General features: G+C 56.0%; 1 protein-coding gene across 1 annotated transcript; it reads right to left on the bottom strand.

Moving 5' to 3' along the window:
* Positions 1–108: 108 nt before the first annotated feature.
* LOC137458094 (glutamate-rich protein 3-like) lies at positions 109–25,923 on the bottom strand (the record flags this gene model as incomplete). The annotated part of the gene is made up of 15 exons (XM_068169765.1): positions 25,815–25,923; positions 22,551–22,644; positions 21,068–21,193; positions 20,071–20,142; positions 18,273–18,401; positions 17,738–17,941; positions 15,825–15,953; positions 14,453–14,536; positions 11,432–11,635; positions 11,142–11,322; positions 9,963–10,149; positions 8,499–8,605; positions 6,478–7,137; positions 2,986–6,383; positions 109–2,910 (listed from the first exon to the last, which is right to left on the bottom strand). Coding segments are annotated over exons 1-15 (8,397 nt in total), but the record flags the coding sequence as incomplete, so codon positions are not given.
* Between the last annotated feature and the right edge of the window lie 1,203 nt (positions 25,924–27,126).

Below are 27,126 nucleotides of genomic sequence, written 5' to 3'. Positions count from 1 at the left end.
CCACCGCACCCTCCGCCTCCTCCACCGCACCCTCCGCCTCCTCCACCACACCCTCCGCCTCCTCCTCCGCACCCTCTGCCTCTGCCTCCTCCACCCCACCCTTTCCCCCTCCACCAGACCCTCTGCCTCTGCCGCCTCCACCGTACCCTCTGCCTCCTCCACCGCACCATCAGCCTCTGCCTCCTCCACCGCACCTTCTGCCTCCTCCACCGCACCTTCTGCCTCTGCCACCTCCACAGCACCTTCTGCCTCCTCCACGGCACCCTCTGGTGCCTCCACCGCATCCTCTGCTGCCTCCATGGCACCTTCAGCCTCCGCCTCCTCCACTTCACCCTCTGCCTCTGCTGCCTCCACCACACCCTCTGCTGCCTCTACTTCACCCTGTGCCTCTGCCGTCTCCACAGCACCTTCTGCCTCTGTCGCCTCCACCGCACCCTCCGCCTCCTCCACCGTGCCCTCTGCCTCCGCCAATGCACCCCCTGCCTCTACTTCCTCCATGGCACCCTCTGCCTCCTTCATGGCACCCTCTACTTCCTCCACCAAGCACTCTGCCTCTGCCTCCTCCAACGCACCCTCTGCTGCCTCCACTGCGCCCTCTGCCTCTGCCTCCTTCACGACACCCTCTGCCTCTTCCACAGAGTCCTCGGCCTCTGCCTCCTCCACGGCGCCCTCTGGTGCCTCCACCGTGCCCTCTGCCTCTGCCTTCTCCACCACACCTTCTGCCTCTGCCGCCTCCACGGCACCATCTGTCTCTCCCTCCTCCATGGTGCCCTCGGCCTCTGCCTCCTGCACGGCACCCTCTGATGCCTCCACCGCACCCTCTGCCTCCTCCACGGCGCCCTCTGCCTCCTCCACCGCACCCTCTGCCTCCTCCACGGCGCCCTCTGCGTTTGCCTCCTCCACGGCACCTTCTGCCTCTGCCGCCACCAGCGCACCCTCTGCCTCCTCCACGGCGCCCTCTGCCTCCTCCATGGCACCCTCTGCCTCTGCCTTCCCCACCACACCCTCTGACTCTGCCTCCTCCACAACACCTTCTTCCGCTGCCGCCTCCACCGCACCCTCTGCCTCTGCCTCTTCCATCACGCCTTCTGCCTCTGCGTCCCACACGGCGCGCTCAGCCTCTGCCTCCTCCACTGCACCCTCAGTTTCTGCCTCGTCCACTGCACCCTCAGCCTCTGCCTCCTCCACGGCACCTTCTTCCTCTGCGTCCGACACCGGGCCCTCGGCCTCTGCCTCCTCCACTGCACCCTCAGCCTCTGCCTCCTCCACCGTACCCTCTGTCTCTGCTTCCTCCACGGTACCCTCTCCGTCTGCCGCCTCCACGACACCCTCTGCCTTATCCACGGGGCCCTCTGCCTCTGCATCCTCCACCGCACCTTCTGCCTCTGCCGCCTCCACCACACCCTCTGCCTCTGCTGCCTCCACCACACCCTCTGCCTCCTCCAAGGCACCCTCTGGTGCCTCCACCGCGCCATCTGCCTCTGCCTCCTCCACCAGACCCTCTGCCTCTGCCGCCTCTACCACACCCTCAGCTGCCTCCACAGGACTCTCTGCCTCCCTCTCATCCATCACACCGTATGCCTCCTCCACGGCACCCTCTGCCTCTACCTCCTCCATGGTACCCATAGCCTCCTCCACCAAACCATCTGCCTCCTCCACTAAACTCTCTGCCTCCTCCAACGCACCTTCTGCCTCTGCCTCCTCCACCTCACCCTCTGCCTCCTCCACGGCACTCTTGGCCTCTGCCTCCTCCAAGGCACCCTCTGGTGCCTCCACCGCGCCATCTGCCTCTGCGTCCCCCACCACACCCTCTGTCTCTGCCTCTTCCACGGTGCCCTCTGCGTCTAACTCCTCCACAGCGCCCTCTGCCTCTGCCGCCTCCACAACACCCTCTGCCTTATTGACGGTGCCCTGTGCCTCTGCATCCTCCACCACAACTTCTGTCTCTGCCTCCTCCACCGCACCTTCTGCCTCTGCCTCCTCCACCACACACTCTGCCTCTGCTGCCTCCACCACACCCTCTGCCTCCTCCAAGGCACCCTCTGGTGCCTCCACAGCGCCCTCTGCCTCTGCCGCCTCCACAACACCCTCTGCCTTATTGACGGTGCCCTGTGCCTCTGCATCCTCCACCACAACTTCTGTCTCTGCCGCCTCCACCACACCTTCTGCCTCTGCTGCCTCCACCACACCCTCTGCCTCCTCCAAGGCACCCTCTGGTGCCTCCACCGCGCCATCTGCCTCTGCCTTCTCCACCACACCCTCTGCCTCTGCCACTGCGCCCTCCACCTCCTCCACCACGCCCTCTGCCTCTCCCTCCTCCACCACACCTTCTGCCTCTGCCGCCTCCACGGCACCTTCTGTCTCTGCATCCTCCATGACGCCCTCAGCCTCTGCCTCCTCCACGGCCCCCTCTGGTGCCTCCACCGTGCCATCTGCCTCTGCCTCCTCCACCGCACCCAATGCCTCCTCCATTGCACCATCTGCTTCTGCCGCCTCCACAGCCCCCTCTGCCTCTGCCGCCTCTACCACACCCTCAGCTGCCTCCACAGGACTCTCTGCCTCCCTCTCATCCATCACACCGTATGCCTCCTCCACGGCATCCTCTGCCTCTACCTCCTCCATGGTACCCATTGCCTCCTCCACCAAACCATCTGCCTCCTCCACTAAATTCTCTGCCTCCTCCAATGCACCTTCTGCCTCTGCCTCCTGCACCACACCTTCTTCCTCTGCCTCCTCCACCGTACCCTCTGCCTCTGCGTCCTCCATAGCGCCCTCGGCCTCTGCCTCCTCCATGGCGCCCTCTGGTGCCTCCTCCGTGCCGTCTGCCTCTGCCTCCTCCACGGCACCTTCTTCCTCTGCCATCTCCACCACACCCTCGGTCTCTGCCTCCTCCACGGCGCCCTCTGGTGCCTCCACCGTGCCATCTGCCTCTGCCTCCTCCACCGCACCCTCTGCCTCCTCCACGGCACCTTCTTCCTCTGCCACCTCCACCACACCCTCTGTCTCTGCCTCCTCCATGGTGCCCTTTGTCTCTGCCTCCTCCACGGTGCCCTCTCCATCTGCCGCCTCCACGACACCCTCTGCCTTATCCACGAGGCCCTCTGCCTCTCCATCCTCCACCACACCTTCCGCCTCTGCCACCTCCACCTCACCCTCTGCCTCCTCCACGGCGCTCTCGGCCTCTGCCTCCTCCAGGGCACCGTCTGGTGCCTCCACCGCGCCATCTGCCTCTGTGTCCCCCACCACACCCTCTGTCTCTGCCTCTTCCATGGCGCCCTCTGCCTCTGCCGTCTCCACAACACCCTCTGCCTTATTGACAGTGCCCTGTGCCTCTGCATCCTCCACCACAACTTCTGTCTCTGCCTCCTCCACCGCACCTTTTGCCTCTGCCGCCTCCACCACACCCTCCGCCTCGTCCATCGCACCCTCTGCGTCTGCCTGCTCCACCCCACCCTCTGCTGCCTCCACTTCACCCTGTGCCTCTGCCTCCTCCACGTCACCCTCTGCTGCCTCCACCGCGCCCTCTGCCTCTGCCTCCTTCACGACACCCTCTGCCTCTTCCACAGCGTCCTCGGCCTCTGCCTCCTCCACGGCGCCCTCTGGTGCCTCCACCGTGCTGTCTGCCTCTGCCTCCTCCACCACACCTTCTGCCTCTGCCGCCTCCACGGCACCATCTGTCTCTGCCTCCTCCATGGCGCCATTGGCCTCTGCCTCCTCCACGGCGCCCTTGGCCTCTGCCTCCTCCACGGCGCCCTCTGGTGCCTCCACCGTGCCATCTGCCTCTGCCTCCTCCACCGCACCCAATGCCTCCTCCATTGCACCATCTGCTTCTGCCGCCTCCACAGCCCCCTCTGCCTCTGCCGCCTCTACCACACCCTCAACTGCCTCCACAGGACTCTCTGCCTCCCTCTCCTCCATCACACCATCTGCCTCCTCCACGGCACCCTCTGCCTCTACCTCCTCCATGGTACCCATTGCCTCCTCCACCAAACCATCTGCCTCCTCCACTAAACTCTCTGCCTCCTCCAATGCACCTTCTGCCTCTGCCTCCTGCACCACACCTTCTTCCTCTGCCGCCTCCACCACACCCTCTGCCTCTGCCTCCCCCATGGCTGCCTCGGCCTCTGCCTCCTCCACGGCGCCCTCTGGTGCCTCCACCGCGACACCCTCTGGTGCCTCCACCGCAACGCCCTCTGGTGCCTCCACCGCGACATCTGCCTCTGCTTCCTCCACCACACCCTCTGCCTCCTCCACCGCACCCTCTGCCTCTGCGTCCTCCACGGCGCCCTCGGACTCTGCCTCCACCACAGTGCCCTCAGGTGCCTCCACGGCACCCTCTGTCTCTACCGCCTCCACCACACCCTCTGCCTCCTCCACGGCGCCCTCTGGTTCCTCCACCGCACCATCTGCCTCTGCCGCCTCAACCACACCCTCTGTCTCGTCTGCCTCCTCCACGGCGCCCTCTGTCGCCTCCACCGCACCCTCCGCCTCCTCCACAGCGCCCTCTGCCTCTGCCTCCTCCACGACACCCTCTTCCTTATCCACGGCGCCCTCTGCCTGCTTCATAGCACCCTGTGCCTCTGCATCCTCCACCACAACTTCTGCCTCTGCCGCCTCCACCGCACCCTCTGTCTCTGTCTCCTCCATTGCACCATCTGCCTCTGCCTCCTCCACCACACTCTCTGCCTCGTCCAAGTCACCCTCTGCCTCTGCCTTCTCTATGGCACCCTCTGCCTCCCCCACCAAACCCTCTGCCGCCTCCAATGCACCTTCTGTCTCTGCCGCCTCCACAGCCCCCTCTGCCTCTGCCGCCTCTACCACACCCTCAGCCACCTCCACAGGACTCTCTGCCTCCCTCTCATCCATCACACCGTATGCCTCCTCCACGGCACGCTCTGCCTCTGCCTCCTGCACAGCGGCCTCGGCCTCTGCCTCCTCCATGCCGCCCTCTGATGCCTCCACCGCACCCTCTGCCTCCTCCACTTCACCCTGTGACTCTGCCTCCTCCACGGCGCCCTCAGCCTCTGCGTCCTCCATGGCACCCTCTGCCTCCTCCACCAAACTCTTTGCCTCCTCCACTAAACCCTCTGCCTCCTGCACCACACCTTCTGCCTCTTCCTTCTCCACAGCGCCCTCTGTGTCTGCCTCCGCCACTGCACCCTCCGCCTCCTCCACCGCACCCTCTGCCTCCTGCACGGCGCCCTCTGTCGCTTCCACCGCACCCTCCGCCTCCTCCACAGCGCCCTCTGCCTCTGCCGCCTCCACGGCACCCTGTGCCTCTGCCTCCTCCAACACAACTTCTGCCAATGCCTCCTCCACAGCACCCTCTGCCTGCTTCATAGCACCCTCTGCCTCCTCAACTGCATCCTCTGCCGCCTCCACCGCACCCTCTCCCTCCACTACGGCACCCTCTGCCTCTACCTCCTCCATGGCACCCATTGCCTCCTCCACCAAACCATCTGCCTCCTCCACCAAACCCTCTGCCTCCTTCAATACACCTTCTGCCTCTGCCTCCTCCACCACACCTTCTGCCTCTGCTGCCTCCACGGCACCCTCTGCCTCCTCCACTAAACCCTCTGCCTCTGCCTCCTCTATGGCACCCTCTGGCTCCTCCACCAAACCCTCTGCCTCCTCCACTAAACCCTCCACCTCCTCCACTGCACCATCTGCTTCTGCCGCCTGCACAGCCCCCTCTGCCTCTGCCGCCTCTACCACACCCTCAGCCACCTCCACAGGACTCTCTGCCTCCCTCTCCTCCATCACACCATCTGCCTCCTCCACGGCGCCCTCTGGTGCCTCCACCGCACCCTCTGCCTCCTCCACTTCACCCTGTGCCTCTGCCTCCTCCATGGCGTCCTCTGGTGCCTCCACTGCACCCTCTGTCTCTGCCTCCTCCACCACACCCTCTGCCTCCTCCACCACAGCCACGTCTTCCCCCACCAAACCCTCTGCTGCCTCCACTGCACCCTCTGTCTCTGCCTCCTCCACGGCGCCCTCTGCGTCTGCCTCCTCCACGACGCCCTCTGTCGCCTCCACGGCACCCTCTGCCTCCTCCACCAAACCCTCCACCTCCTCCACTGCACCATCTGCTTCTCCCGCCTCCACAGCACCCTCTGCCTCTGCCGCCTCTACGACACCCTCAGCCACCTCCACAGGACTCTCTGCCTCCCTCTCCTCCATCACACCATCTGCCTCCACGGCACCCTCTGCCTCTGCCTCCTCCACCACACCCTCTCCCTCTGTGTCTTCCACGGCGCCCTCTGCCTCTGCGTCCTCCACGGCGCCCTCTGTCGCCTCCACCGTCCCCTCCGCCTCCGCCACAACTCCCTCTGCTTCTGCCGCCTCCACCACACCCTCTGCCTCCTCCACGGCACCCTCTGCCTCTGCCTCCCCCACCCCACCCTCTACCTCCCCCACCCCACCCTCTACCTCCTCCACCACACCCTCTCCCTCTGTGTCCTCCATGGCGCCCTCTGCCTCTGCGTCCTCCACGGCGCCCTCTGTCGCCTCCACCGCCCCCCTCCGCCTCCTCCACAGCTCCCCATGCCTCTGCTGCCTCCACGACACCCTCTGCCTCCTCCACGGCGCCCTGTGCATCTGCCTCCTCCACCACACCTTCTGCCTCTGCCGCCTCCACCACACCCTCTGCCTCCCCCACCCCACCGTCTGCCTCCTCCACTTCACCCTCTGCCACCTCCACCACACCCTCCACCGCCTCCACGGCACCCTCTGCCCCCATCTCATCCACCACTTCCTTTTCTGGAGGCTCTGATATTCCCACAGTCTTCTCCACAGCCTCTTCTCCCTCTGAGACCTCCCCAGCCACCTCTTTCCCCTCTAACACAGCTCCACCCACCTCCCTGCCCACCTGTGCCCCTGCCCCTTCCTCTGCCCCAGGGGCCTGCCCTTCCCCTGCTGCCTCACTCTCTCCAGGCAGCACTCCCACATCAGACTCCGCTCCCATTTCTCTCGCATGCTCTCCTGCCTCGCTGCTCTGCCCAGGGGCAGCTTCCTCCACCTGCAGCAGAGCCACCACATCTTCCTTGGGCAGCAGGGCCAATTCTTCTCCCGTCTCCTCGGTGCCTGCTGCCTTCTGCTCATCAGGTGTTCTCCTTCCCTCTCCCAGGAGAGCTCCATCTGCTCCCAGCAAAAAATAACCAGAGCATTACTTTGTGAGAGCAGTGTCGGGGCTGAGGCTCTTGAGCTGTCCTTAAAGATCCTAACAGCACCAGAACAAGAGGACACAGTCTCAAGCTGTGCCAGGGGAAGTTCAGGCTCTAGGGGAGGAGAAAGTTCTTCCCAGAAAGAGAAATCTGCCATTGGAATGTGCTGTGACAGGTTGGACTTGATGACCTCTGAGGTCTTTTCCAACCTCATTGATTCTATGATTCTCTCCCAGCCAACCAAGGGACATCAGCATGGTGAGAGAAGAAAACTTCCTGTGCTGCTTCTCCTCACCAGCTGCCTCTGATGCTCTCTGGGGTTTCTTTTGGAGCCCAGTGCTTTGACACTGGATAGAGGCCACCAGCCTGGCACACAGCTTCTCCTGCAGGCAATAAATCATCTCTGGGCTTGATAATAATCACAGGATGGGTGAAACCCAGCTCCTGGAGTCAACAGGACCAGCCAAAGCCTAACACTGGCAACAGCAGACAGGACACAATACACCAAGGCCATGCTCTGGGGGCTCAGTTGGCTCCAGAGATCATCCACTCCAACCCCCAGTACTTCACCTTGGTGCCAAATCTTCCTGACATTTTGCTGCTGTGTGCTCTTCCCACCTCCCCTTCTGCCCCAGCACCCAGCCTCCTCCCCTCCACACTTCACCCCTCTCCCTCCCATCCAGCTCTAATCACACAGCAGGAGGCTTTCCCACCTCCTCTTCCAATGGCCAGCACCTTCTGCCCATTCACCTGATGCTGATGGCCTGTCTCCCATAGAAGCATGCCTCAGACTTGCTCTGTGCCTACCCACAGCCAGGCCCATTTCTTCCTTCTCTTCTACTGCTCCTCCACCTGCTGCCATCCTCCTTCTGCACTCTTGGCCCTTCACTGTGCCCCACTCCCCTCTTGCCTTCCCATCCTCCTCTGGCTCCCAAACCTTCTTTACTCATTTTCTTGCCTCTCACTCTGATGCTTGCCCCAAAGGAGCCTCAGTGATCTTCTTGCCTGCACACAGGCAGCACCACAGATCTCACACAAGAGTTGTCCTGAGAGAGGACACCCCAGGCCATGCACTGCAGGCCCACAATCCCACACCAGAAGGTGTCTTTCTCTCTCCCATTTTTCCTCCCCTGCCTGTGCTCTGGAATACTGGACCACTTTTCTCACTGCCTTCCTGTCTCTCTGTGCTCTCATCATCAGACACTTTTCCCCTTTCTCCTTCTCTCAACTCCTCTCCAGTCTCTGTTTTGTCCTCACTCTCTTCAGCACTTGCTAAGATGACCAACACTGCAGCTCTGCTTGACTTCTGCTCAGCACTGCCTTGACTTGGCTCACCCTGCACTCCATCTCCCAAGGGCCCCACAGGCTTTCCCTCATGGCTCTTCTCTGCTTTCTTCTTGGGAGGGGATGGCTTTTGGTCCAGGCTGGAGTCAACATCACACCTGTGAAAGAAGATGGGGAATGGGAAGTGCCACATTTCTCACTGCTGGGAAAGGCAGCAGACCCAGGGAGCTCTTCAGCTCATTGCCAGCAGTGAAACCAGGCTCCTGCCTCTGCAGTGCCCCTCAGACCATGAGAGGACTGAGAACAACTCAGAGAAGCACCTTGACATTCTCAAGTGCTGCACTTCTTCCTTCAGGAAGGATTGCACTGTCCATGCTTAAAGGAGGCAACTGAAGCACAAACAGAGTAAAATCCAAACCAGCAAGTGTCCATCAGCTTCAAGCTACACCAAGCATCACCTCTGAAGAGCACTGGCACAATTCCAGGCCAATTCCTCTTGTCCTATCACATCATACCAGAGAGAAGTGACCAACCCCCACCTCACTCCTGCCTCCTTCAGAATCACAGAATTGTCAGGGCTGGAAGGGAGCTCAAGGCTCAGGTTTTCAAGGCCAAGCCTTGGCCGGAAGCCCAGCACAGAGAGAGCTGCTGCTCGGCGGAGGAGCGGAAGAAAGACAGAAGATAAAAGTGCTGGAATGCCCAGGATACCCTCCTGCACTCCCAGTTCAGAAGGTGCTTCCTCCCAACCTACCAATGAAATTAGTTTAGATCTGTCTTCTTCGTTTACCAACTTCCCACCACCGTATTCCCTTTCTTAAGGGGACAGCCTCAACCGGTCACAGAGGCTCCAGACCTGGACACAGTACTCCAAGTGGGCTCTCACCCCACCTAGGTGGTATAGGGAGCAGTGAAGTCTCCCCTCAGCCTCCTCTTCTCCAGACTAAACAACCCCAGTTCTCTCAGCTGCTCCTCACCAGACCTGCTCTCCACCAGCTCTGCTGTGGGCCTGTGAAAGCCAAGCTCACGTGTGCACATTTCAAGAGGTGCTGAGAAACAGACCAGGTGCTACAGAGCTGGGCTTGCTTAGCCTGGAGAAGAAGAGGCTCAGGGGAGACCTTCTTGCCATCTACAACTCCCTGCAGGGAGGTTGTAGCCAGGTGGGGGTTGATCTCTTCTCCCAGGCACCCAGCACCAGAACAAGAGGACACAGTCTCAAGCTGTGCCAGGGGAGGTTTAGGCTGGAGGTGAGGAAGAAATTCTTCCCAGCAAGACAGACTGGCCACTGGAATGTGCTGCCCAGGGAGGTGGTGGAGTCCCCATCCCTGGAGGGGTTTAGGAAGAGCCTGGCTGAGGCACTTGGTGCCATGGTTGAGTTGATCAGATGGTGTTGGGTGAGAGGTTGGACTTAATGATCTCTGAGGTCTTTTCCAACCTGCTTAATCTGTAAAGATGAAAATAGGGGAAACTAGAGATAAAGTCTGTTACAAGTGGGCTGCTGAGTCCTTGTGACCATACCTGGAGCAAGGAGATGCTCCCTCCACGTGGAGAAACCCAAAGTATCCACGGCTGCCCCCCAGCCTGGAGCGCTTCTGCAGTTTGAACTCACAGCAGCAGCTCAGCCTGTCCACTTGCATCCCATTGAGAAAAAAGGTGAGGCTGAAGGGGAAGCCATGGTGCCTCCTGGAGGTGAACTGGAAGGCCTCTGTAGGTGCAGAAGTGAAAGGGTTCAGAGGAAAAGGTTCTGCTCGTTGCCATTGCTGTTATCTCCTCTGCATCACCACTGGAGAGCAGCCAGGCAGAAAGGGACCTGGGGGGCCTGGGTGAGAGCAGGCTGAACATGAGCCAGCAGGGTGCCCAGCTGGCCAAGAAGGCCAAGGCCATCCTGGCCTGCAGCACGAAGAGTGTGGCCAGCAGGAGCAGGGAAGTCATTCTGCCCTGTGCTCAGCACTGCTTAGGCCACACCTTGAATCCTGTGTCCTTCCCAAGCCCTCAGTATCAAGCTGCAAGCAGGTAACACATGCTCAGTTTGGCCACTCACTGCCACAGCAGAACAGGGACCAGAGCATTTGGCTAAATCCCTTCTCTGAATCCTTTCTGCCATACTCTGCAGAAGTCATTGTAGCCTCACTTCACCCATGGGACAGTAGGGGCAGCTTGAGTGTGGAAGCAGATTCTACAAAAGGCCTGGATGAGCACATCTTGGTGAGAGGCCTCAAGCACAAGCCCTGTGAGGGGAGAGGCTGAGGGAGCTGGGCTTGCTTAGCCTGGAGAGGAGGAGGCTCAGGGGAGACCTTCTTGCTCTCCCCACCTCCCTGAAGGGAGGTTGTGGCCAGGAGGGGCTTGGTCTCTTCTCCCAGGCACCCAGCGCCAGAACAAGAGGACACAGTCTCAAGCTGTGCCTGGGGAGGTTTAAGCTGGAGGTGAGGAAGAAATTCTTCCCAGAGAGAGTTGTTAGCCATTGGGATGTGCTGCCCAGGGAGGTGGTGGAGTCCCCATCCCTGGAGGCGTTCAAGAGGGGATTGGATGTGGCACTTGGTCATGAGGTCTGGGCTGACAGCTTGGACTTGAGGATCTTTGAGGTCTTTTCCAACCTTCTTGTTGAAGTCATTTCACTGCCACAGCACTGGTTTAGCCCCCAAAAAACCAAGAGATAAAGAAAGATGCTGCCAGGATGAACTTTCTGACCACCCTTACCTTTCTCCAGTAGCATGCCTCTGTACACACAATGGTTTCTTCCTCCACAGTGCAGCTGATACACTCTGACTTCATCCCTGTGCTGGGTGTCAGGGTGTGCCAACTGCAGATTCTTCCCCAGGAAGACCATTGTGACACACACGTTGGGGTGTACTGAGGGCCTGTGGAGTCCTCCAGAGCTCTGCAGCAGGAAACACACAGAAAGTGCATGCAGCTTGCAGCTGGACACAAAGACCAGGGCTGTGCACACAGAATACAGAATTAAGCAGCAGCAGGCAGAGAGAGCTCACCTTGGTGGAAAGCTGCCCATCTGGGGCTGTGATGGGACAGACCTGCCTCCATCTGGGCATCCCATTTTTCAGAGCAGCTGCACTCTTGGGCTCTTTTGGCCCAGGAGGATGTGGCACAGGCATCAGAGAGTCTCCACCCAGAGGGAGGCGAGGCAGGCATCTATCCCTCACACTCTCCTTTGCCTTCACCCCAATCCTCTCCCCCTGCAAAAAGAGTGGAACAGGTTCAAGAGGCTTGGCAAAACCAGCTGCCAAGCACTTTGACCTAAGCACCCTCTGGCTGCTGCTCACGCTGAGGAACACACACAGGCTTCTAGAACAAGTCTTTCAGTTCTGCTCATGGAAACATTTCTCTTTCTTTCCATTTGCAAAGCAAGAAGCATACCCTAAGACACAGAACACTAAACCATGCATTGCTTCTGGCCATGGACAGTCCTGATCACAAGCAGACTGGGTACTGCACCACCCCACAGCACTGCTGCCTTCCCCCAGCTGGCAAGCAAACTCCAGAGCAGCCACAACCTAAAGTCAGTTGGCATCAGTCATACAAGAAGTGGTTCAGAACCCTTCTGGTAGAGGTTTAGTCCTCCCCTGGGATGAAACTGAGGGGACTAGAGCCATGAAAATTGAGACACCTCTAGAGAAAGACTTTGCATGCATTGCATGCTCTGGATCCAAGCTCTGAATCATGCCCTCAGAATCTGGCACTGATTTAGTCTTCTGGCAGCAGTGAGCATTAAAGAAACCATTTTAATCACCCCTACCCACTACCTGAAGGGAGGCTCTAGCCAGGTGGGGCTTGGTCTCTTCTCACAGGCAACCACCAACAGAACAAGAGGACACAGCCTCAAGCTGTGCCAGGGGAGGTTCAGCCTGGATGTTAGGAAGAAGTTCTTCATAGAAAGAGAGGTTGGCCATTGGAATGTGCTGCCCAGGGAGATGCTGGAGTCACCACCACTGGAGGTACTTAGGAGGAGCCTGGATAGGGTGCTTGGTGCCATGGTTTAGTTGATTGGATGGTGGTGGATGATAGGTTGGACTCAATGATCTCAAAGGTCTCTTCCAACCTGCTTAATTCAATTCAATTCTATTCCATTCTATTCCATTCCACTCTGAGCAGCCATCATATTCTTGGAGCAAGGGAGGTGATCATCACCACACAGAGCCAATGCCCAGCAAAAGGGAACAATTCATGCAGGCTCTGCCAGCCAGGGGCAGCAGGTCAAGGTCCATTCCAAAATCCTCCAGGCCCACAGAACTCCCAGCAAAGGGCCAAGGGCATCCTGCTCCTCTAGAAGAGAAGTCCAAACCTCACCTCAAAGTAACTGTCTACTGATCAAGGCCATCTGTGGCTACCCCAGAAAGCTCTTGCTCTATGAACCTGCTACTGTGGCTTAGTAGGAGGAATGGTAAAAATAACCAATGAGTTAAATGAAGTAAGGCAATCCATGTTTTGAGCAGGCTTTTGGTTTGCTCCTTGGTATCTGCAGATGAAAACTTTCAGACTGTGCAAAGCTATTCTGAGCTGTTGGCAGGGACTGGGTGGCTGCCTCCCTCTCCACACTGCTGAAAATCTTCCTAGAGGGAGAGAATTTTGCATGCAGAGGAATTTTGTGCTACAAAAGGCAGGTCCCCCCATTTTTCCTGCTTGTGACCAAGAGCTGGGTGGTAGACCAAGGAGGCAATGTCTTGAAAACTACAGGGAGGTTAAAAAGGAGACTCAAAGCTGATGACTGTGCAGAAGGTGTTGCTTGCAGGGAGCAGCTCTGAGAGCTACAGCACTCAAGCAGTGCTCCAAAGCTGTCCCTAACATTTTATTTGCAGAACAAAGCATGGCCTCACCCCAGTGCTCAAAGGCTCCCCATGCTCACGTGCATGGCACTTCTGGTTAGAGCTGGAAGTCTTTGGTGCAGACCCTGCCACTGCACAGCTGTGATGTGGCAGGTTGCAAAGGTGGTGCTGGCTCTTTCCTGCAGATGTGTTTGGTTGCCAGGAAGCCTACAAAAGGAAAAAGCTACAGAAACCCAGTGTGCAGCTTCCAGAGCAGAGCAGCAGCACAAAACAAAAGCCAAGAGCAACTGATCAAGATGCTGGGAGTGATGAGTGAGTCTCAGGTACCCTCAGGAAATGACATGTTGCAGTCTGCCTCCAAAGAGCCAGATCCCTTCAGGCATCTCTGAGCATCCAAAAATTGGAGCACTGAAAATGACTCTTGGCCATAAATACAGCTTTTATTGTTGTGTCTTTACAGGGCAATCTTGAAGCAAATGTCATAGAAGCATAGAATTGGCTTGGCTGGAAAAGACCTCTGAGATCAGAGAATCATAGAATCAGCCAGGGTTGGAAGGGACCACAAGGATCATCTAGTTCCAACCCCCCTGCCATGGGCAGGGACACCTCACAAAGATCACTGACTCCAACCATTGACCTAACACCACCATGGCCATTAAAGCCTGTCCCCAAGTGCCACGGCCACACAGCTCCTCAACACCTCCAGGGATGGTGTGGTGACTCCACCACCTCCCTGGGAAGCCTCTTCCAGAGCCTGACCACTCTTGCAGGAAAGAAATTATTCCCAGTAGCCAACCTAAACCTCCCCTAGGGTAATTTCAGGCCATTTCTTCTCATTCTGTCACCTGACACTAGGGAGAAGAGACTGACCCCCACCTGGCTCCAGCCTCCTTCAGGGAGCCGTAGAGAGCCAGAAGGTTTCCCCTCAGCCTCCTTTTCTCCTGCCTAAACAACCCAAGTTCCCTCAGCTGCTTCTCACCACACCTCTTCTCCAGCCCCTTCAGCAGCCTTGTTGCCCTTCTCTGGACATGAACCCAGAGAAACAGCAGCCCTGGGCTGTGTTTTGGTGCCTCCAGCACACACACAGAGTGCATGACAGAAGCATGCCTGCTTTTGTACCATGCTCTGCAACTTCCTGACTTCTTGGTTTCCCCTTTTCCTTGCACCCCCTTCAGAATGCCAAGTTAAAATGCTAAAACCCAAAGCAAGTGTTCAGCTGAGCTAACTCACCTCCTCAGAACAGGCAGGCTCCTTGGATTGGTGTGGATGGGAACGATGTCCACCACTGGAATGAGCTGCGGGGCCAGGTGCCCTCTGCGTTGGAGAGGAGAAGGTCACTCAGGACTGAAGGCTCTCTTCAGTCTGCACCCATTATCATTAGTAAGTGGAGAACCAGTTAGAATTGCACTATCTATCTGACCTTTCAGCTGAGACTTTAGTATCACTATATTTCAAGGGCCTACTAACATCCCTTCTCTGCCTGTCAGCAGAAAGCCAAGAGGCTCCTAAGCAGAGCTCCAAAGCCTTCTGGGATGCCCTTGAGTCTTACTGCAGCCCTGCAGCTCTTTTCTGCAAGACCTCCATGGCTTTCAGAATTCTACTGCACAGGGAAACTTGCCTAAAGCCACAGTTTACACTGACAATACTCAAGATACTGGCACCAGCCTGGCCTGGGGAGACAAGGGAGAAAAGGGACAGAGGTTAGAAAGATTTATCCCAGAGCAACACTTTTTTTCGCCCCCCTAGGTTCTGATGTGCCATTCCTGCAACATCAGCTTCTCAAGATTTCTCTTCAGGGACACAATCCTGCAGACAGGAAACAACCAGAGGACCTGAAGGCTGACAGGCAACACAAACCAAAACCAGAGGACTTGAAGGGTGAGGCCCTAATCATAGACTGACAGAATGGGTTGGGTTGGAAGGGACCTCCAGAGATCCCCGAGTCCAACACCCCTGGCACATTGGGATCACCTAGGGCAGGCTGCACAGGAAGGCATCCAGGTGGGTTTGGAAAGTTCCCAGAGAAGGAGACTCACAACCTCCCTGGGCAGCCTGTTCCAGTGCTCCATCACCCTCACTGACAAGAAGTGTCTCCCTGCATTGAGGTGGAACATCCTGTGCTCTAGCTTGTACCCACTCTTCCTTGTCCCCATCACTGGGCACCACCAAAAAGAGACTGGCACCTTCATGACACTCACCCTTCAGCTCTTTATAGATGTTGGTAAGATCATCTGCTTGCAATCCCCCTGCCATGGGCATGGACACCTTCCACTAAACCAGCTCACCCAACCCCCATCCAAGCTGGCCTTGAACACCTCCAGGCAGGAGGCCTCCACGACCTCCCTGGGCAATTGCCTGTTGAGTGTCTCACCACTCTCACTGGAAAGAATTTCTTCCTGGTCTCCAGTCTAACTCTCCCTCTTCCAGCTCAAAGCCATTGCCCCCTCAGCCTGTCACTGAAAGCCTTTGTGAAAAATCCCTCCTCAAGCTATCTTGTAGGCTCCTCAGAGTTCTTCAGTCAGTGCTGCAGGCCAAGCAGCACCTGCACACCTTCAGCTCTGTGTGCTTCACTGCAGCACATGAAGGCTGTGGTGAGACTCACCAGGTGAGACTGAGCAGCAGGCTCTCCAGGCACGGAAAGATGAAGACCATGGTGATTTCTTGCACAACTGGGTGGGTGTGGCATGTAGACAGGGATGCCACCTCCCACGAGCTTTCTGAAGTGTTCCATCTGAAAGAGCATAAATTATGTCTCTGTGAGGTGCTAGGTCCTCTAACAGCAACATCTGAGCCTGCCTCCTGTCTGCCCTTCACTGGATGGACCTCATGGAACAGCTGGTTAAGGAAGGAGAAGACATCATGGCAGGCTGCTAATCAAATAAGAATTGAGCTGTCCTGGTTTGAAGCCAGGCTGATCTTCTCTTGTTCCTGAGAGGGGCAAAAGGATGACACTCACACAAATGGATTGAAAAAATGATGGCAAGTTTAAATGGGAAAGCAGCAAGTGTTTTGCAGAAGCTACAAAGCATAGGGACCAAAGAACCCCAAAGACTGGAATAGAATAGAATAGAATAGGATAGAATAGAATAGGATAGAATAAAATAGAATAGGATAGAATAGGATAGGATAGGATAGGATGGACCAGACCAGAATAGGATAGAATTGAATAGACCAGACCAGGCCAGACCAGCTTGGAAAAGACCTTTGAGATCATCAAGTCCAAACTATCACCCAACACCATCTAAAAGCACACAGAGTCCCCTATAGCACAGCCAAAAGTCTCCCAACACAGAACACACAGAAAGTGCATTCAGCTTGCAGCTGGACACAAAGATCATGGCTGTGCACACAGAATACAGAATCAACCAGCTTGGAAAAGACCTTTGAGATCACTGAGTCCAACCTCTCACCCAACACCATCTGATCAACTCAGCCATGGCACCAAGTGCCTCAGCCAGGCTCTTCCTAAACACCTCCAGGGATGGGGACTCCACCACCTCCCGGGGCAGCACATTCCAATGGCCAATCTCTCTTGCTGGGAAGGAATTCTTCCTGACATCCAGCCTAAACCTCCCCTGGCACAGCTTGTTCAGCCTGCTATCAAGCAGTACCCCCAGGTCCCTTTCTGCCTGGCTGCTCTCCAGCCACTCTGACCCCAGCCTGTAGATGCATGGGGCTCTTGTGACCAATGTGTAGAACCTGGCGCTCAGCTGTGTTCAATCTCATTGGGCTCTGCCCATCTGTCCAGCCTGTCCAGGTCCCTCTGCAGAGGGATCCTGTCTTTGAAGGCAGCCATCGAGCTGCCCAGACTGCAAAGTAGTTTGCAATGTGCAGAAGGGCAGAAAAATGCTTTGAGCTGAAAATCCATTGCATGGAATTGCCCAAAATTGCAGGGGCCATGTGTAATGGCTCTTATCATCCTGCTTTCCTGTAACTTCCTTCACAGGAGTCCAAACTGGCTGCAGATAGGGCATGAGAGATAAGACTTTTCATACACTACAGGCATTTCATGTAGCCCTCTGAACTCCTGCTAGATAGGCTCAGAGGGAAGGCTTTACTCTAAGACTTGCTATGGGGCTCTTTCTTCAAGCAACCTTTTTTCTCCACCACTAAAGGTTTCCCTAGAGGTAGCTGGGTGGCAGTTACTGGTTTGAATAGTTGTACATTTTCCTTCTTTCAAAAATTCCATCTTTATGCAAACCAGGTCTACACATCCTTCAGCAGCACACCAAGGTAGCAGCATGGGGAGGTTTAGGCTGCATGTTAGAAGAAACTTCTTCCCTGAAAGAGTTCTCAAAACACTGCAACAGGCTCTCCAGGGAAGTGTTTGAATGCCCATCCCTGGAGGTGTTTCAAAGGGCCACAGAAGTGGTGCTGAGGGACATGGATTTAGCACCAGCCCTGGCACAATTAGAGTATGGTTGGGCTGGATGATCTCAAAGGTCTTTTGCAACCCAAATGATTCTGTGACTCACTCCATGATTCCACAGACAGCAGCAGGCAGAGAGAGCTCACCTTTGTTGAAAGCTGCCCATCTGGGGCTGTGATGGGATGGACCTGCCTCCATCTGGGCATCCCATTTTTCAGAGCAGCTGTACTTCTGGGGTCTTTTGGCCCAGGAGGATGTGGCACAGGCATCAGTGAGTCTCCACCCAGAGGGAGGCGAGGCAGGCATCTCTCACTCACATTCTCCTTTGCCTTCACCCCAATCCTCTCCCCCTGCAAAAAGAGTGTAACAGGTTCAAGAGGCTTGGCAAAACCAGCTCCCAAGCACTTTGACCTAAGCACCCACTGGCTGCTGCTCACACTGAGGAACACACACAGGCTTCTAGAACAAGTCTGAGCAGCCATCATATTCTTGGAGCAAGGGAGGTGATCATCACCACACAGAGCCAATGCCCAGCAAAAGGGAACAATTCATGCAGGCTCTGCCAGCCAGGGGCAGCAGGTCAAGGTCCATTCCAAAGTCCTCCAGTCCCATGGAACTCCCAGCAAAGGGCCAGCTCTGTGTGCTCACACTGCAGCACTTGGAGCCTGTGGTGAGACTCACCAGGTGTGACTGGCCAGCAGGCTCTCCAGGCACTGAAAGATCGAGGCCATGGTGATTTCTCTGGCAATTGGGTGGATGTGGCATGAAGGCAGGGGTGCCACCTCCCAGGAGCTTTCGGGAGTATTCCATCTGAAAGAGCATAAATTATGTCTCTGTGAGGTGCTAGGTCCTCTAACAGCAACATCTGAGCCTGCCTCCTGTCTGCCCTTCCCTGGATGGACCTCATGGAACAGCTGGTTAAGGAAGGAGAAGACATCATGGCAGGCTCCTGCATAAGAAATAGGCCAGGCTGATCCTCTCTTGCCCCCTGAGAGGGGCAAAAGGATGACACTCACACAAATGGATTGCAAAAGTGGTGGGAAGTTTAAGTGGAAAAGCAGCAAGTGTTTAGAAGATACAAAGCACAGAGAGAAAAGAATCCCAAGGAAGGATAGGGAGAGAAGGGGGAAAAGGCGGGAAAAGGGGGGAAAGAAAAAATTACCCAGGTTGGAAAAGACCTCTGAGATCATCAAGTGCAACCTATCAGCCAGCACCATCTAAAAGCATACAGAGTCCCCTCCAGCACACCCAACAGCCTCCCAACACTTCCCTTTTCCCCACCTGAGGGGGTACCCAAAACCCCCAGGGCTCTTCCTTCCCCCACTGCTAGGCTAGCCTCAGGCTGGCCAGGTCTGAGACTGCCCTTCCCCTTCTCCTCCTGGCATTAGGCCTAGCCAGGCCTAAGAGACCTTGAGACACTCCCCCACCATCTCCCATGGGAAGGAAGAGAGGGAAAGAAGAGGAAGAGAATGACTTTGCAGATGGACTTACGGGGTGCAGGATATTATGGGTATGAAATATGCTGCTTCCTGTGTCCACCTGCTGGCTTGGAGCCTCTGGGCACCAGAGGTGCAGCTTACGTAGCAGTAACAGGAGGCAGCCACATGAGCACAAAGCAATGGATTGGTTTGGGTCAGAAGGGACTTTAACAGTCCTCTAGGTCCAGCCTCCTTCCATGAGAACAACTTTCCCCATGTGAATCCAAGTGACTTCATGGGGAGAAGAACCATTGCTTTCCCAGGACTCCAACAACCACAGCATCAAGCCCTACCTAAATGACACCAAAGTGAAGACTGCAGAACCTCTTGTCACTGCATGCATGCTGGTTCTGCTAGCTATCACCTGGGGAGGCAAACAGCTGGAGATGTCAGCTCAGGGCTCAGCAGCACTCAGAAGCAGTGTCTAGAGTTACCAGGAGAACTGCAAAGTGTGACTTGAATTATTCATCCCCTTCTGGATCCCCGTTTCAAAACAGGGAAAGGTCAAAACATGGCAACAGCCTTGAGAAGCCTGGAATGCCTCAGGTATGACAGATTCAATAGGCTGTGGGGCTTCAGTTTGGGAAACTGAGAAGCAGCATGAAAAATGTATGAAAAAGCAAACCCACAGAGGCCTTGAAAAGGAGGACAGTCAGTGACAGCCTTCACAAGCAGAACCATGGAGCATCCAACAGAGCCATCAGGAAGCAGAGACATTAATTACTGCACAGAAATGCAAGGAAGGATCACTCAGAATGAAATCCCACAACCAAAGACACTGCACAACCAAAACAAAAGGAAGGAGATGCATGAATGGAAGTCCCTGGACTGCTGGGCAGAGGAAGGGGGAGATGCAAGCTGGGCCAGGATCCTCTGCTTACCTATTTCCTGTACTTCCTCCATAAACGTCAGAGTCAGAACACGTGGCTCAGTGAAGCCCTGTCAAATGACAGAGCACAGCTGCCAGCTCTCACCACTACTCAAGAGCACTCAAGCCTTACCTTGATTTTCTGCCACTTCTCCATCCTCACTGAGCTTTCAGGCTTCTTCATCAACTCCAGCTGCTGACGACGCTACCAATGTAAGGGAAAGGCAGGTCTCGGTAATGGACATTATGAGATGGCACTGAATGCCAGAACACTTGCCCCTGTCCTGCCTCTCCCCCACCTGCTGCTCCCTGGGTGTTACCCTCCCTGAGCCCTCTTATGAAACCAGGATTGATGCAACCCCTTTGGCATCCCGTCTGCGTCCATCAGCACGGCAAGGCAAGAACGGAGTCTGTGTGCAGGGGTGGGCACCAGCTCCATTCAGCAGATGTGCCCAAATTTTGCACTCAGATAACATTTGGTTCAAACTATTTGCTTCTGATAAGATTTTTTTTGTAAGCAGACTAACCCTGTGAACATCACCCCAGAATCTGATGGCTACCAAAGGGCAGTAATGGATTCAGGACAGCCTGTGCCCTGATGACACTGTCGGTGAACAACTCGAGGCCAGTGGAGGCTTCATGTGGAGGCTTCCATTTTTCAAGCAGAGAAATTGTCCCATTTCCTACAGGAGAGCTGAAGAGGCACTTTTGACAAAGGCATGGAGTGACAGGATGAGGGGTGATGGCTTCAAACTACAAGAAGCTGGATTTGGGGAACAGCTTAGGAAGAAATTCTTTCCAGTGAGGGTGGTGAGACACTGGCACAGGTTGCCCAGGGAGGTCATGGATGCTCCCTCCCTGGAAGTGTTCAAAGCCAGGCTGGATGAGGCCTTGAGCAACCTGGGCTAGGGAAAGGTGTCCTTGCCCATGGCAGTGGGTTGGAACTGGATGATCTTTAAGGTGCCTTCCAACCCAAAGCATTCCAGGAGTCTATGATTCTCAGCAGGGGAGAGCATTTCAGGGCAATGTGAGGGCACAGCTCCATAAAGCAGCCTTGGACAAGCTAGCAGGCACTGGCTGTCAGTAGGGAAGGATCTGAAGAGGCCTGGACATCCTTAGTGAATGCATACCTTCAAGTCAAGGATCTTAAAGAATATGGTGCGAGTCAGGGTCTCCTTCAGGTGTCTCAGGTGATTCTTCCTGACTTCATTTCTCTGGTATTCCTTCTCAGAGATTATTCTGCCACTCCTTGAGATCTGCAAGAAGCACATTTGAAAAACACCACTGAAGCTATTGAAACAAGCAGGAGGCTCAGAGGTGCTCCCATTTCACAGGCTAAAACCTCTCACAGGCCCAACATGATTCTGCACATTCACAAACAGAAAGATCCTGCAGAGGCCAACTCCAATGAGCAGAAAGAAATAGGGAGCAAAAGCAGCAAACCACTCTGAACTTATCAAAGCCTCTCCCTGAAGATCATCTGCCTGCATGTGAGCTATAGCAGACTGGCATCACTGTGACCATGCCATATGTAATCACTGACTGGGCCTCCACTCTGAGAAGCTCAGGGCTCAGCCAAAGCTCTCCAAGACATAAACCACCAGCCCTTGTCAGCCACTGCTCCCACTTTCATGCAGATGCACATGATGACTGTTGCACTGCAGCATGCTATCTGTGGTGCATGGGATCCAAACTGAGTGTGAGGATATTACTTACAGTGTGCTCTCACCATCCAGAATCACAGAATCACCAAGGTTGGCAGAGACCTCAAAGATCATCAAGTCCAACCTGTCACCACAGACCCCATGACTAAACCATGGCACCAAGTGCCACGTCCAATCCCCTCTTGGACACCGCCAGGGGTGGTGACTCCACTCCATCCACTAGCAGCCTCCATGCCAGCACCTTCATAGCCCCAGTGGCCCTTGGACCTTGATGTCCTCAAACATCCTCAGTGCCAGCTGTGGTGTCTCCTCAGATTCACAGAATGGGCTGGATTGGAAGAGACCTTAAAGACCATTTAGCTCCAACCCTCTGCCCTGGGCAGGGACACCTTCCACTAGCCCAGGCTGCTCAAGGCCACAACCAACCAGGCCTTGAACACCTCCAGGGAGGGGAAATCCACCACCTCCCTGGGCAACCTGTTTCACTGTCTCACCACCCTCACTGGAAAGACTTTCTTCCTGATATTCAGTCTAAATCTCCCCTCCTCAAGTTTCACCTCATTTCCTCTTGTCTTAACACTACAAGCCCATGGGAAAAGGCCACTAGTGTCTTCAAAAGCCACTTGGCACATGGAGCAAAGCTCCCAGCCCAGTTTTACCTGTCCTCCTGTAACTCTGACCCCAAAGAGAGCAGGCTGAGCCCTGCATTCATGGGTACCTGACCCAGGGTCAAGAATAACACAGGGGGACGTGCTGTGATTAAACACAGCCGGCCGTGGTGTGACTGTGTGGCTTTGCTCTGGCACAGCACAAGCCCACGTGTTTGCCTGGCTCCTCACATTCTTACCCATCAAAACACATATGGCTGGGAGAGAAACCACAGACCTGGGTGCATGGCTGGTGCAGCATTCAAAGCAACCCTCTGAAAAAGGAAAGTTCTCAGTCTCACCAGTCCTGATCTCTGCAGATGTCGTCTCATCCGGGTGTTGCTGAAATATCCAGCCAGGTGTTTGTCTGTCAGGCTGTTGTAGGTAGGAATGAACCTGAAAGAGAATCAAGGCAGATGCACAGAAGCCTCTTGACAGCCACATCATCACATCTTCAACCCTCTGGATGGATCACACCCAGCCTTCTGCCAGAGAAATGCCCACTAGATGATGTGAAGGTAACCCCTTAAGGCCTCCAGAAGATTGGTATCAGAAACAAGCAGTGAGATATAGCAGCTTTGCATCGAGCAGTGTAGCACCACCAAGGCACAGGCTCCACCAGGGCTCAGCCCTGAAGCTTTCCTCCAACACCAGCTCCCACCACAGCCTCCTCAGATAAAAGCTCTGACCTTCAGCAGGTCAGTACCACATAGAATCCTACACTGCATGGGGTTGGAAGGAAACTTAAAGATCACCTAGTTCCAAACCTTCCCCACCATCATCAGGGACACCTTCCACTAGACCAGGCTGCTCAAGGCTCCATCCAGACTGGCTTGGAACACTTCCAAGCTTGGAGCCTCCACAGCTTCTCTGGGCAACCTGTCCCAGTGCCTCAGCACCCTCATGGGCAAGAATTTCTTCCTCCTGTCTAATCTAAACCCAGTTTGTTCCATCTTGAAGCCATCACCCTCAGAGGACACAGACCCAAGCTGTGCCAGGGGAGGTTTAGGCTGCATGTTAGGAAAAGTTCTTCATAGAAAGAGAGATTGGCCATTGAGATGTGCTGCCCAGGGAGGTGGTGGAGTCACCATCACTGGAGGTGTTTAGGAAGAGACTGGCTGAGGCACTTGGTGCCATGGCTGAGTTGATTAGATGGTGTTGGGTGAGAGGTTGGACTCAATGATCTCAAAGGTCTTTTCCAACCTAGTTAATTCTATTCTATCCTGTTCTACTCTATCCTGTCATTCCATGCCTTTGCCAAAAGTCCTTCTCCAGCTCTCCTGTAGCCCCCCTCCAATACTGGGGGACTGCTACACAACATTTGCAGCTGCATGCTTGCTTGAGTCCAGCAGGTGCAGACCCAGCTCTTGGAGGTATCCCCCCCTCAACAAAGAGGGAGATGGCCCAGAACCTTTGCTCTACAGCATACTTCCCACTGCCCCACCACATATCCCACACCCTCCTTAGAGCTGAAGGGAAATCTCTACAGCTCCACTGGGTTGCCACACACAAAAGTGCTCAGGGAAAGAAAGAACAAGGACCAACAAACCACAAATCCAAAACACCAGGGACTGGGGATCCACAGGGATGGTGTCTGGGGTTTCACACTCATCTCACAGCTAGCTTACCCACAGTAACTTACATTTTACCCAATCTCCCTTGCCCTACCAATCATGCTGCTCAAACACTGGTACTACAGCAACTTCTCCACCCCACCTTTTCACTCCAGTGTCTGCACTCACACGTGAAACCAGCAGAGGAAATGCTTTATCACATGGTTGTGGTGAGCATTGACTGATGGTATCACCTGGCAACTGGGCACAGAGGCAGAGGAGAAACTCAATCCAACTCCTTGTCATGGACTTCTTCCCAGCTAATATTTCATGGGCCATGTCACTGCTTAAAATGCAACTCCCAGGTGAGCCCAGTGAAGCAGCAACCTCAGCTTCCCGTTCCAGATGTGGACAGGCCGGCCCTCAAAAATGCTGAATTAAGTGCAAAGTTCAGAAGGGCTTTGGAGGAAACAAGGAAATGTTCTGGGCCTGACCCAGAACCCACGAAGCCATTGGAAAGAATGCAAGTGGAGGCAGTGGGCTTTGTCAGAGCCACCCCAGCGAGAGAAGCTTGAGCTCTGCATGGGTGAGCACCTCTGTTGGTGCAACAAACAGTCCTCACAGCACACCTGGGCACCAACTCAAACTCACACTGCAGTCAGTAAGAAGGGCTGGTCCTGCAAGCCCTTGCTCATCTGGAGCTTCTGCCAGTGTTCCTGCTTAATCCAGCTGGCCAGTTCTCCCTCTCCCAGCAGAGAGAAAAGAATCATAGAATCGTTGGGGTTGCAAAAGACCTTTAAGATCATCGAGTCCAATACTTAACCCAGCACTGCCAGATCACCACCGACCACTAAACCATGGCCACCACCACACCTACAAGACTTTGAAAGCCCTCCAGTGATGGGGACTCCACCTCTGACCTGGGCAGCATGGGCCAGCTGGACAACCCATTTAGGGAAGGAAACTCTTCCTCATGTTCAACCTAAACCTCCAAGCACTTGTCACCCATCTCCATCTGGACATCAAGCCCTTTGCATGTGATCATCCAACCAATTCTTTCTCAAATCCAGATGGGTGTCAGAGTATGGAAAGCACACAACATGCTGAGCTGATGAGGAGGATGTCAATGAAGGCACTGTCCACTTGCAGCTCTCTATCCCACAGGATTGTCACTGCATGAGCATTGCCACCAGCACCTGCTTTTCCCACTTGACAGCACACTATTCCCAGCCACCATCAGTTTGAAGACCACTCTTGCTCATGCCCAAGGATCCCAAGACAAAGCTACAGCAGGCACCTGACATCAGTTTTGTACAGCAGAGCTTCACCATTAATAACTTACAGTGCAATCAAACCAGTGGCTGCTCCCCAAGGAAATGACCAAAGAGAGCCCCAGATCTTCAGTTCTCAACGGTCACTGACAAATCCAGCCCGTTGTGTTGCACAGCTGGAGGATGTGAATGGCCCCTCCAGCCACACAAACAGTCCTGTGCCCCATGGAGACTGTTCCTCACCTGAACCACCTGTAGTGTCCTGCCCTGCTTCTGCTGGGGACACCAGCAAAGCTGCTCTGGCTTCCATACAGCCCAGTTCCCCCGGCCGCCCCTCACCAGAGCCGTCCTCCACAGCCTTCCACAGCTTTCCTGCCCTTCTCTGGAGCCGCTCCAGCCCCTCAGTCTCCTTTTTGTGCTCCTAGTGTCCGAGATGTGGCCTCAACCACTGCTAACTCTGCATCGCTCTTGTGACAGAAGGCGGCCGGCAGCCTTTCAGAGCAGCACAGCGGCACAGCTCCGGAACCCCGGGCAGGCCGGGGGCTGCTGGCAGGACGGAAACCGCTCGGGCACCGAGGCAGCGATTCCCCTCGGGCTCTCCGTGCCACCCACCGCCCCCCCGGCACCAGCCCGCAGGACAGCTCAGGCGGGAGCGCGATGGACGAAGGGCGACGCCGCGGGGAAGGGCCCGGCCCGGCAGCCCCGCTCCCCACGTCCCCTCCTGCCCCGCCGCCCCACTCACCCCGACTGCGGGCGGCTCATGGCGACGGCGAGACCGGGGGCGAACGGCGACGAGGAAGAGCTCGGAGCTACCGCGTCCAGGCACAGAGACCGCGTCTCGTAGTGTCGCTAGGACACCCGAGGGGCGTGGCCGAGGCTCCCTCCGCCAATGGCCGCCGAGGGCTTCCCCCCGCCACTTGTGACGTCACGGAGGGCCCCGGGGCCAGACCCACCCACCTCGGGGGTCCCTCAGCCCCGAGCTGCTCCTTCCCCGGCCGGCCACGGCTGTCAGCCTCTGCCCGCAGCCGGACACGGGCACCAGCCCGGGCACGCAAAACGTCGGGGCAAGCCCCCCGGCTCTCCGGCCCGGGCCCGCTTCCTGCAGCCGCAGCCCGTGGCCTGGCAGAGCCCCGGGGTCAGGACGGGCCGCAGGGAGGGAACACGCTGAGCTGCTGTGTCTCCAGGGGAAGGGAGAGGGAAAGGGGCAAAAGGGGAGGAAACGCGGGTAAAAAAGCGAGAGAAAGGGAAAAGACGGGGGGAGTAAAACGGAAAAGAAAAAGAAGGGGAGAGAAACGGGAAAGGAAGGGGAGAGAAAGAAAGGAGGAAGGGAATTAAGGGGGGGAGGGCAGAAGGAGATAACAGGTAAAAAGGAGGGAGAAGGGATTTTTCTCCAACGCAGACCCATGGACTTAGCACTGCAGCACAGCAAGTGCTGAGGTGCACAATGCTCTCACATACCCACCCCAATTGCCATTCCTTCTGTTCAAACGGCAGGAAGGCAGCAAGGTGTGCACCTCAGTGCCCTCTGTGTGTCCTGAAAGGAAGGAGATGCCATGGCCCAGCCATGCTCCTGGCTCCCCTCTCGCTTCGCTGCTGTGGGTCAGGCTGAAGCACAGACACACAGGGGCCACAGCGCAAGGCACTGAGTGCAGGCACTCAAGGACAGGGACTGCCTTCCACCTCTTGTACTTGCTCCACAGTGTCAAAGGGCTTCCACTGCCCACAGGGTCTTTGTTCCCATGATCTGCCTGCACTTCATATTGATTTCTCTTTTGTAAAGGCAGCAACTCTTTACTGTACCTCTCTGCAGCACACAAAGTCAGGAGCACATGCAGGGACCACATGATGGCAATGGAGGAAGGATGCTCTCAATGACTGGAAAGCACAGGCAGCATTTCTTTTGGACACACTGATAGGAACAATGAGCAGCTGCTTTTCAAGACAGAAACCTCTGCAGCACGAGTTCCCAGACCATGGTGTGTGCACACAGAAGCACCCTCTGAATTCCAAACCTTGCCTGCACACAGAGGCCAGCACAGTAGTGAGAGCCTCTG

The sequence above is a fragment of the Melanerpes formicivorus genome, unplaced genomic scaffold (assembly GCF_026170545.1).
Source record: "Melanerpes formicivorus ecotype bairdi unplaced genomic scaffold, bMelFor1.0.p_v2 SCAF_222, whole genome shotgun sequence".
Lineage (NCBI taxonomy): Eukaryota > Metazoa > Chordata > Aves > Piciformes > Picidae > Melanerpes > Melanerpes formicivorus.
This window is presented reverse-complemented; position numbering and strand designations above follow the sequence as displayed.